Source organism: Fukomys damarensis, unplaced genomic scaffold (assembly GCF_012274545.1).
Source record: "Fukomys damarensis isolate Sample0158 unplaced genomic scaffold, DMR_v1.0_HiC HiC_scaffold_19, whole genome shotgun sequence".
NCBI classification, from domain to species: Eukaryota; Metazoa; Chordata; class Mammalia; order Rodentia; family Bathyergidae; genus Fukomys; species Fukomys damarensis.
In genome coordinates, this window is record NW_022900931.1 from 45,102,279 (window position 1) to 45,114,201 (window position 11,923).

The following is an 11,923-nucleotide window of genomic DNA, read 5'->3' on the forward strand; positions in this document are numbered from 1 at the left end:
ATTTTTTTTTTTTTTTTTTTTTTTAAGGAACTCATAAGACCTTATTTCTTGGCAGCTAAGTGCCTGAGAAATTTTCCACTTCAATAGACACTATCTGACACCTTTTGTTTAAGAAACGATAAAAACTTTAAGAAGCACAGAGAGAGATCTTTTTTTTCTTTCAGCATATATGTTGACTCCCATGTCACTAAATTATGATAAATAGTGCTGGAATTACAGTTGAAAACATAGGTAGAAAGAGAGAGAAAATACATCTGGTTTTATCGAAATACAAGTTGTCAAAGGTTTTTTTCAGTAATTTCCCTAACCAGGTTTCTAGAGAAAATTACATAGCATAACTACCATTGTTCCTAGATATATTTCAATAATAAAACTATTTTAAAAGTAGATACAGATTATGTAGTGTCTTATTCAGATCTTGAAATTGATAATAACCCTAATCCAAATTAATTTCACTCTAGTCATTTTTCTTCTTCAGAAGTGAGTATGATTTCAGGGACTGTGTAGAGCCTAGGGACATAAAAGTTATAGAAGGTAGATTCTGGTTTAATTATCACATATATTTTGTGCTTAATCTGTGAAATCAATGTTTTAGGCAAGGGCTAATCAATAAAAATTTAAAGCCTATAAAAAGAAGCAGGGAAGTATTTCAGAGAAAAAGAAATAGGTTGAAAAGAGGTCAAAGAAAATGAATTTAGAAGTTATATATACTCCATAAGCAAAGCTAATGGATTATCGGAGTGTCTCTTGGTGAAGGCAAGTTAAATGAAATCCAGACACTGAAATACTTGTCATTGTCATTCTTGCTTCTGTCCTGCAAAGCATGTAACGTTCCGGGCATGTTACCATGGGTAGACTGTAACCTTATACAGCCTAGGAAAATTAATTTTTCTCTTTGTTCCTTTTAGAGATCTTTAATTTTTCTTAGGTAGTAGACATGGATTCTTTTCCAAAGATATACATTTGTTAGAATTTTAGTTATACATTAAAGAGAAGAAAAATATTATATATTTAGGGTTTTTTTTTCATTTTCCTTTATTTGACTGCAATGCTTGATTTCTCTTATACTTTTTTTTGTGTGTGTGCGTGTGTAGTACTGGGAAATTAACCCAAAACCTGCACAGTGAGCTCTATCCCTAAATCTTTAAAGGAAAATTTTTTCTAGATAGGGTCTCACTAAATTTCCCAGGCTGGGCTTGAACTTGCTCTTTATTCAGTCTCTCGAAAGAGCTGAGATTATAGGCATGTGCCACCAACACCCAGTTTTCCAGTGTCTTCTCAAATCCTCCACTCCCATGCATTTTACTCATCTGCCACTTTAGAGATAATACTAGAAATGTAGGAAATAAAAAAGCAAGGTCTAAGAAATCATATATCTCTATATATTTGTATATCTTTATATAGATGCATATATGTATAAGTAAATGTTTCTGAAAGTATAAATTGGAGTTTGTTGTATAGAAGTAACAGTATGCTAGAAACAATCACAATAATTGTATTAAACTCAATGTATTTGAAAGCTTGATGTATAATTAATTGATGGACATAATTCTGTCTGTGGCATCTTCATCTGGTGTCTTCCTTTGAATGTTACTATCTCACCTTCCTTAAACCTGACTTAGAGTTAGGCCTCTCCTGTGATTCTGTTACTATCCTTCCTATAGTTTTTTCTTCATTGTGTAAATGTTTGGTGTGTTTCTTTATTGTCTTTCTACTTTCTCCAGAATCTGTAAGCTCCATTAGGTTAGCTTATTTTACTTGCCATAGTGGCTTTTTCATAATGTATGAAACATGATAGTTGCTTAAAAATTATCTATAAAAAGAAATAAGTGGGATTATAAGCAGTTTTACATCATATTGAACATTAATATTACTTACACTGAGGAATCAAGTTTTAAATGCATTCTTTCATTTTGGGTAGTTAGTATGTGTCCAAAATAGATTATTGTTACTAGTGTTTCTTGATCCATAAATAGGAAATCCTTTGTCACCAAAATATATACTGCCTTCAATTGTTCTAAAAGACAATGTGATAAGTAAATCATCTGTCAGTGCCAGAGGCCCCAGTGATGATACCCATGATGAGCAGGACTGAAGCTCTGAGTTCTCCGCTTTCTCCCTACTTCGCTATCCTGTTCCTTCTTCATTCCAGTGAGGAGATAAAGGCAAGTTAGAATGAAAAAATACTCCGTGCACAGAGTAGCATTGAAATGCCGTTTTTTCTCCTCTGTGATATTTGTGTTGACCTTTTATTTCTTTCTCAGTTAAAGTGCTGTAGAAAGCTTATAGCCATTATTGGACAGTTTGTCTTCCCAGAAGCTGAATTGTGCATCTCTTGAGAGGAGGCTTAAGATAGTGGAAGAGTGAATGCATGGAATCTTCAATTAGACTACCTAGGTTTGAAACCTGGCTCTGGTCCTTACCAGCTGTGCATCTATGTTCAGTCATTCGACCTCTCTGACCTCATTTATAAAATCAGATATTTATAACACCTGGCAGTGAAGGTTTGTAATGAAGAAGAGTGACTTTACCTTTGTAACCAACTTATATCAATAAAAGAAACATATAGGAAGTAAGCCATGTATAGTGCCTGTTAACAGATTTCCCCAACTGACTTTTTCTCTTGATAGATGGGTTTGCCAGTTTCAGAAGTTTCCTGAAGTCTGAATTCAGTGAGGAAAACCTTGAGTTCTGGATTGCCTGTGAGGACTACAAGAAGATCAAGTCCCCCGCCAAGATGGCTGAGAAGGCAAAGGAAATTTATGAAGAATTCATTCAAACAGAGGCTCCTAAAGAGGTTGGTCCTGAGGGGAAGGGAGTGAGTGTGTTCAGTTAAGGGAGGGACAGATAAATTATTGGGAAAGATTAAGACCTGAGATACAGGCTCAACCTTTGGAGCTAGTAAAAGTTCTGTTTGTTAGTAGGCCACCTAATTAAGCACCTACTGAGTACAAGGCAGAGCAGAGTGATCAAGCAGGTAGGACTTATACCCTATGAGACTACTTTGTGACCCTCTAGGTCTCTTCTCACTAGTATGTGACCTCAGGCGGGAGTGGCAGTAGTGTGCAGTCTTGAGGGAATTCCTGAGTCTCTGAATCCTCTGTGCAAATAAGAATGATATTATTTTGTATAGTTGTGAGGATTAAGTTAATCAGTATGTGTGAAAACATATATCTCATTGTCTGAATTAATCAATACCTAATGAATATTCTTATCACTTGCTTGTCTTTCTTTGCGATTTTTTTTTTTTTTTTTGGCATCAGGTGTCAAACTCAGGTCCTTGTAGCTTGCAAGGCAAGTGGCAGCACCACTGAGCTAAATGCCAGGCTCTATTTTTCTTTGTTTTCCATTTCTTTTATTCAAGTTCCTTCTTTCCCTCACTCTCTACTCTCCTCCATCCTTTGTTTTTCCTGCCCATATTTTCTAGCCAAAATAGCATAAGACCGCTGCACTAAAGATGTTTAAAACCAAAGTATCAAAATTTACTACTAAGGATCATGTATCCTATGTTGATCTCAGAGAAGTTCTGGGAGAAATTTGTCCCCTTTTTGCTTTGTAACCAATGAAACCAAACTGAAAAGCCTGTTAATTCAGTCAGAGTGGTCACAGCAAGACTTGCCCATCCCATGCTGGTCAGGTCCCTGATATTCCACATTGCTCCTTTAATCCAGTTGGGATATCAAATGTCTCAAAAGTTTTGGAGTCAAGCACAGAGATGACTAAACAAACCCTTTGTATAGGCAATAATCCACTTAAGATGACGTGAAAGGGGAAAATCTCAAACATTCCTTTTCTCCTATGTGTATGCTCAATTCTTATAGTTCGAACATTAGATATTTATTCCTTTGGTTGTATATTATCCCTCACTGGCCTTTTTTAATATGTGAATATGCTTGAGTAGAAGGATTATTTGTATATCTTAATACCAACAGATGTGCTCCTTCATAACACAGAGGGTGAAAAACAGGAGCGTGAAGGTGTAGAGTACATAGATCATGATGACATGATACTCTACATTGAAGAACCAAAAAATTCTACCAAAAACTTCTAAATTTAATTGACACTTTCAGCAGAGTAGCTGGATACAAGGTCAACATTCAAAAATAAATAGTCTTTGTGTACACAAATAACAGACTCACTGAGAGAGAAATTAGAGAAATAATTCCTTTCACAGTAGCATCTAAAAAAATGAAGTATCTAGGAGTCAATCTAACAAAAGAAGCAAAAGACCTCTACACTGAAAACTACAGCACTCTGAGAAAAAGAGATTGAAGAGGATATAAGAAAATGGAAAGATATCCCCTGCTCCTGGGTACAAAGAATCAACATAGTGAAAATGGCCATACTACCAAAACTGCTATATACATTCAATGCAATGCTGATTTAAATTCCAACAGTATATTTCACAGCACTAGAAAAGAGAATACAAAAATTTATTTGGAACCAGAAGAGACCTAGAATAGCAAAGGCCATCCTAGGCAACAGACACAAGGCATCAGGTATAACAATTCCCAATTTGAAACTATACTACAAAGCCACTGTGATAAAACAGCATGGTACTGGTAAAGATACAGACTTGAGGATCAGTGGAACAGATTGGAAAATACAGAAACAACTCCAGATATACAACTTCATCTTTGACAAAGGAGCCAACCATCCTCACCGGAGGAAAGATAGCCTCTTTAATAAATGGTGTTGGAAAAACTGGATTTCAACCTGCCAAAGATTAAAATTAGACCCTTATCTTTAACCATGCACTAAACTAAAATCCAAGTGGATTAAATGTCTAAATATTAAAAAAGAGACTAAATTTGATGAAAGTTAAGTTAGGCAGAACTCTTGAAGACATTGTTGGTATAGGAAAAGATTTTATGAACAAATCCTCAGTAGCATGGGAACTAGCACAAAGAATCAACAACTGGGATCTCATCTTATTAAAAAGCTTCTGCACTGCAAAAGAAACCACCAACAGAGCTAAGAAACAACTGATAATGTGGGAAAAAATTTTTACCAGCTGCTCCTCAGACAAAGGACTATTATCTGGAATATATAAAGAACTCAAGAAATCAGGCCCCCAAATATAAAGACCCAATTCAAAAATGAGCATAAAATACACAGACATTTCTCAGACAAAGAAGTAAAAGCAACAAGTAAATATACGAAAAAATGTTCCACATTACTGGTCATTCGAGAGATGCAGATGAAAACAACACTGAGATTCCACTTCACCCCAGAAAGAATGGCTGGTATCAAGAAATGGACCAATAACAAATGTTGCTGGGGATGTGGGGAGAAAGGAACCCTTCTCCATCGATGATGGGAGTGCAGACTGGTGCAACCACTATGGAAATCAATATGGAGATACCTCAAAGACTTAGGATTAGAGCTTCCATTTGACCTAGCCATCCCTTTGCTGGGTATTTTTCCAAAAGAAGTAAAAGAATCATACCACAGTGATATATGTGCACCCATGTTTATAGCAGCACAGTGTGTAATAGCTAAAACTTGGAAACAGCCCAATTGCCTATCAGTTGGAGACTGGATAAAGAAGTTGTGTTTTTTTAATAAAATGAAATACTATTCAGCCATAAATAATGAGAAGTTAGATTCATTCATAGGAAAATGGATGCATATTGAGGTCATACTCTTAAGTGAAACAAATAAGCCACACATGTTTAAATACTGAATAGTTTCTCTAGTGTGAAAAATCTAAAAGTGTAAATAAGACCTAAATGCTATAATTGACAATGTGAAATAGGAAGAAATGGGCTAAAGGTGTAGGCAAAGGGGGAAGGGTAGCGGAAAGGAAATAGGGAAAAGAAAACAAATCTGAGAAAACAAAAAAATGGAAATAAGATTTTTGTAAATAGAGAAGGGGAGCGTGAAGGGAGGACAGGGGTGTGGGGAAAAAATGAGAACCAAGACCTGTCATGTAAAGGTACAAGATCCCAATCATGAATGTTACTGTACTGTATACCTAAAAAGTACCAGCAGAGTACATGGATCAAATTCAAGAAAATGAAAAAAATCCTGAGAGAACTAGATTTTAGTCTCTCTAGAGCTCCCCTTCTGCTCAACCTCCTATTCCAAGGACATCTGCTAACTCTCTCCTACTTCTCATAGCATTTGTGTTAGGCTATCTTTTGTTCTGTCGATAGGGAATTTCTTTATGTACATAGGGAAGAGATTAATTAGCAAAGAGAATAATTTAGTTTTAAGTTGGGCATACATATCCCCATTGCAACTGGATTCCTAATGTATAACCTTTAAACTTCCTAATAACTTCATTCCTCTTTATAGAATTCTAGGAATTGTTAAAATACCTGAAAATGAAAGAGACCCATCCAGACTATCACTAGTTGCTCTGAGCTCTAGGGAAACATTGTTCAGGAGGTTCCTTATTAGAACATGATTGATTAGGAAAATATGAGACATTAAAAATAGAGTTTCAAAATAAGTAAAATCCTGGCTGGCTGATCTATTAGAACAAATAAATGTTGGCCACCAATTACATCCTTCTAATTAAAAATAAACTTGGCCTCCATTATAAATAATAAATGCTCGTGTAGGGGTCCAACAGTATCATAAGACCCCCAATGCAAGCAGCCAAGGGTAATGAGCATGCTCTGGGCTCAAACAGGTTGTCATTCCTGCTGTGGGCACACCATAGCATTTGGTAAATATTGTGAGATCAGTGGATACAGATATGCAAATTTAGGTTGTCTTTTGGTGAGCCTCTTAAATCCTCAGTTCTTGCTAATCCTGAGCCTCAGTTCCCTTAATTGTAAGGCTCTCACATATACATATGGCACTTAGAGTATATTTAATAAGTTGTAGTTATCATTAAAAATTCTGCAAATCTTGTTTTTGATTTAAATGTTTACTTTTTGTGTGGTACTGAGGACTAAATTTAGGACCTTCACCCTGAGTTATATTTCATCACTTCTTTTATTTGTGAGACAGATTCTTGCCCAGGCAGTGCTTGTACTTGTGATTCTCCTTCCTCCACACCCTAGGTGCTAGAATTACAGATATGTCCCAAAATGCCTGCCTTGCTATTTCATTTTAATAAAATTGACCTATATAAAACATTTACTTAGGTGAGTATAATGGACCCTTGACTTATGAACTCAGTTTGTTTTGAGGGCTGGTGTAACTCAAGTTGGTCAAATGAAGGTTCAGGCTGCTCAACACAGCCTTCCAAGTCCCTCTCCTGGATACAGGCAGATCTCAGTGTCCTCAGAGAGACAGTGGCCCAGGATTTTTCAGTTTACTCCATACAGGAAAGGGTATTGTAGTGTTCCTCCCAGAACTCTTTAAAGGTTAGATCTGTATCTGAGACCATCTGGAAACACAAGCAGCCAGCATTCAAGTCATAACTCAAGACTTTAGTTGTAAGTTTAAACTAAAATTCTAGTTATGACTCAAGTTGTTCATATGTCAAGCTGGTCATAACTCAAGGGTCCGCTGTGGTAATCTAAGTTTTCTTTCTCTGAATATTAACCTCAGCTCTTCAGTCTGAGGAACTGAGAGATTCAGTGTAAGAATAGGAACCAGGGGGCCAGGGATTTAGCTCAGTGATTCTGCCGCCTACCTCACCAGCACAAGGTCCCAAGTTCAACCCTGGTACCAAAAAAAGAATATCTCCACGAGTAGATAATTTGTATATTGCAAATCATCACTTGTCCATATTTAAGTTAGTAAAATACTTTCTTAACTCAATAAGCAGAGACTATGTATCAAAATGACGTTTTTAGGGGAGGTTTATATACATAAAATAATTTTAAAAGTAGCTACTATTCCTTGGTGGATTCTGTGTTGCAAGGTTTTAAAGGTATAACCCATGTATTAAAAATATTATAAGATACTTTAAAAAATTTTAGTAGTTCAATCATTTGGAATAAGGGTGCCTACCTTGCTCAATATATATTTAACATTAGAGAAAGAGGAAGCATTATTTTCATTTGGTAGGAAGAATAATACACTGGCAATAGAGAAATTCATATTACAATAGGTCCTCATCTTTGCCCCACATAAGCTGTGCTTGCTGGGTACAATATCAATTGGCTTCACAGACATCGCACATACAGACAGGCTTTGGACCTCATCATTGTTTGGTCATCCCTCATGCCTGCATTAAGCACATGGCCCTCAACTTTCAAGCACTGCTCAGTTCTGCTCTCTGTTCTGGCCTGGTACTCCCAGTCATGCCTTTGTCTCACTCTAGACCACAGCTTTCCCTTAATTATCTGTGCTCTTTTCAATAGCAAGCCCAAGAGAGGCCTGAAACGTTTTCCAATGTTCCAATTCAGGACAATTAGCTGATTTGGATTCTATTTCTTTCTCTTTTGCATTCAGATTCCTTAAGAGTCATTAAAGCATACAATGTGAAGTATAAATATTCCTTTCAAATTATCCTCAGGCAAGCTTAAGCAAGCTACACCCTGCACAGTTCCAGGGGAGCATTCACAATGGTTCTAATGTGAATGGTGCCCCAGAAGCTGGGTCCTAGAGTGTCCCAGTTCTCAGAGCATACACAAGGTAATATTGAAAAATATAATGTATGTTTACATTAAAAATGTGGTACAGTAAATTCCCTTCAGTATACCCCCTCATGCTTCAAATACACTTACCCATCTGACTTGCCTCTTCCTGAAGTAGATCTGCAGGTATCATTGCAAAGTGTGGTAAAAAGTACAATGAATTCTTCTGCCAAATGTCATCCAGTAGGAAGGTAGGCTTGTAAAAAACATTACGGTGTGTCCTCGTCCATATTTATTCACTGGATCTGGCACCATGTGACTTCTGGCTCTTCCCAAAGTCAAAATGACCATTAAGGCAGATCATCAAGGCAGCCATAACAGTGTAAATAAAAGCACCCATGAAAGAAGACTTCCAGAACTCCTTCAGAAAGTGACCAGAATGATAGATAAGTGTGTTTGAAGTGAGGGGAGTATTCTGAGGGAGATTAATGGCAACGTGTCTTTTCTTGTAATACATTTTAAAATTTTAAACATTCACTGCTTTTTTTAGTTATACCATATATAGTCTTTTTCTGTAAAACTAAAGAATCATTCTTTGGGTTGTTGTTGGAAGTAAACAAGATGTGCCAGCATTTGCTACCGGTGGAGGGTCTGAGTTGGTGGGTATCTGATTTTGGTTGGGTGTGAAACTGAGTTGTACAATTCTGAAGCATCATTGCCGTATCCCTTTCCATATAGATTGAACACAGTATTTCTCACTTTTTAGGACTTTCCTCCCATCTTATATTTTATTGATGACAAATTCTGCTCACTTTTCCGTCCTTTATCAAATGCTGGGGTCTGAGCTGATCTGATGGCTTTGTTTCCTGATCCACAGGTGAATATTGATCACTTCACTAAAGACATCACAGTGAAGAACCTGGTGGAACCTTCGTTGAGCAGCTTTGATGTGGCCCAGAAAAGAATCCATGCCCTGATGGAAAAGGATTCACTTCCTCGCTTTGTGCGTTCAGAATTTTATCAGGAGTTAGTCAAGTAATAATATGGTGAGGCTATTAAAATCATTCTGGGAGTTATCTCCTCCATAATCACATGGCATTTTCCAATAACCTATGTATCTTCCCACTGCAGCTTTGCTCAAAGATACCTAAAATGGGAAAATCCCAAGCGATTGTTTGGGCTGTGGATCCATTGTCCAGTCCAGTGCCTCCCTTCTCATTTCTTCTTTCTATCTCATTCCTAATTAAGCTGTATTCAGCATTCTGTCAGCCTCAGTCAGAATCACAGAAGAATCCTTCCTAAGACAAATACCATAAGAAAAAGATATGACATGATCAAATGGGTATAGACAATGATCACCACCTAAATTAGTCTAAGACAGAATATTGATGTGAAAGATCAATTTAAAGGGAGCTTAAATGATCTAGTTTATTGTTTTAACTCTGATTCAAGAAGATACCCTCCTGGGACCAGAGATTTAGCTCAGTGGTTCTGCCACCTGCCTTTGCAAGCGTGAAGACCCGAGATCAAACCCCAGTACCAAAAAAAAAAATAAAAGATACCTTCCTAATTGCTTCTGGATTTGGTTGGTAAAAACTGTAAAGTTTTTATTTTGGAAGAAAACACATTATTTAAAGCACCAATCTTTCCCTTAGAGCATGTTCCTGTTAACTAGGTACTATAAAGATATGATAAATATAATTTGTTTATACAAAATCAACCTGAATATAATTCATATTAATTCACAGTTAGCTCCTTCACTGTCCTCCTTGTAAATTTACCAAATTCTGTGACCTAAATCAATGACCTAACATCAACAGTAGACTGTTTATAAATTTATCTATGTGTCTGTGATATAAGCCAGAAGTTTTAATTTTCAAGTTATTGAGGTCCTTGTGAGGGTAAAATAGTTCAAAAATTTCTAACTCCATTCGTATAAATTAAAACTGTTGCCATGCATTATCAAGAGAACAATACACTAAAAAAGGAAAATATTGTTAAACTTTAAATGTCTAATTACTTTATAGTGCCATTCTATCTTTTTCAAAGATAATTTTCTCCCAAAACAAAATTATATTTAGAAAAGTTACTGTGATTATATGTGGAGGCTTTCTATATAAGACAGAATTTTAAAATACCCTGCATTTCACAAAATATTGTGATACTCTAGCAACCCATCTTCTCTCACTGTTTTGCTTTCTGCATTAGTAACTTGTAATCATAGTCAGAAGCTCAGATTATATTCCTGATATGGCTTATACACAACTAATCAATAGGTCATGACACTTTTTAGTAGGTTTAAACTTTTAATTCTGTATTTCATATTATAGTCCTGCTATAATTTTTTCAATAGATTTGATTAAGTAATGATTCACATAATTTAGTAGTGAATTGAATCAAACTGAACCATATATGAGAGTAATAAGGTGAGGGTATTGAGTGAATTTATAAGCAAGAAAGTGGTTTTTAAAGGATTAATAAATGTTTAAGTAGAAGGTTACATCATTTAGTCTTGTATTTCCTCCTTCTGTTACCCTTTCTCATTTGCACACTTTAAGCATGTGTGTAGCTCATTCAGTTATTTCCTAGCCATATTGTCAGCAAAGCAATTATGTTACTCTATCCTTTAGGTAAACACTGACTGCATGGTGAGTTTTCTGTATTTTTTTATTTCAAAAAATAACATGTCTGAATTGTCTGACATTTCACATTCTGAAAACAGTTTGGAGTGATTTGGTCTACTGCCAACAGCTGCAGTTGGTATGAACTTCATTCACTCTTGTCAGTGTTAACCACTTTAGAGAAACTCCTAATCAGTCAGTCCACAGGGAGGTGGGATCATCATTGTGAACATGAAGAAGCCTTATCCTGTGCATTTGTGTGAGACTGAAAAGGAGCTCAGATAAAACATTCCAGGGTGCCTGCTCTCTTTCTTAACATCTGTCTGCTCTGCTCAAACTCAGTTGGAAAAGTTCCAACCCTTTATTCTCTCAAGAATCTAGGTAAATTGGTTCATTCTGGATGCCAAACATTTTTGAAATGTAATTAAAATTTGTAATACTTCATCCATGTTATTTGAAATATGCACGTGTTTTAAGGTATCCACAGATAAACCAGACATCACAGGTCTTACCCAGGGATTACTATAATGAAGACACCCATCGACCATATTCACCAACACACTGCACACGTTGTGCAAGTGGCTGGACTTGTCAGTGGAGGAGAACAGCCTTTAGCTTTGCATAAGCTGACACAGGAGGCAAAGTGCAGGAAAGGCACTGCAAGGGCCATGTTGTGAAAGATACAAAACGATGGAAAGATGGAATGTCTTCCAGCTAAAAGGTGACATTATTTCCATATTTATATATCTATCTCTATATAGCTTCATATAATTTTACATTTAAAGTGGGATATATATATATATATATATATATATATAT

At 36.1% G+C, this 11,923-nt stretch overlaps 1 protein-coding gene across 2 annotated transcripts in view; it reads left to right on the forward strand.

Annotated features, from left to right (window-relative positions):
- Rgs5 (regulator of G protein signaling 5) overlaps positions 1–11,889 on the forward strand; it is a 142,620-nt gene extending 130,731 nt beyond the window's left edge. For both annotated transcript variants that reach the window (XM_033765681.1, XM_010621504.2), the window contains 2 exons: positions 2,631–2,797; positions 9,361–11,889. In XM_033765681.1, the coding sequence (XP_033621572.1) occupies positions 2,631–2,797; positions 9,361–9,522 (329 nt within the window). In that variant the 3' untranslated portion in view covers positions 9,523–11,889. The remainder of the gene's footprint in view (positions 1–2,630; positions 2,798–9,360) is intronic.
- The last annotated feature ends 34 nt before the right edge of the window (positions 11,890–11,923 follow it).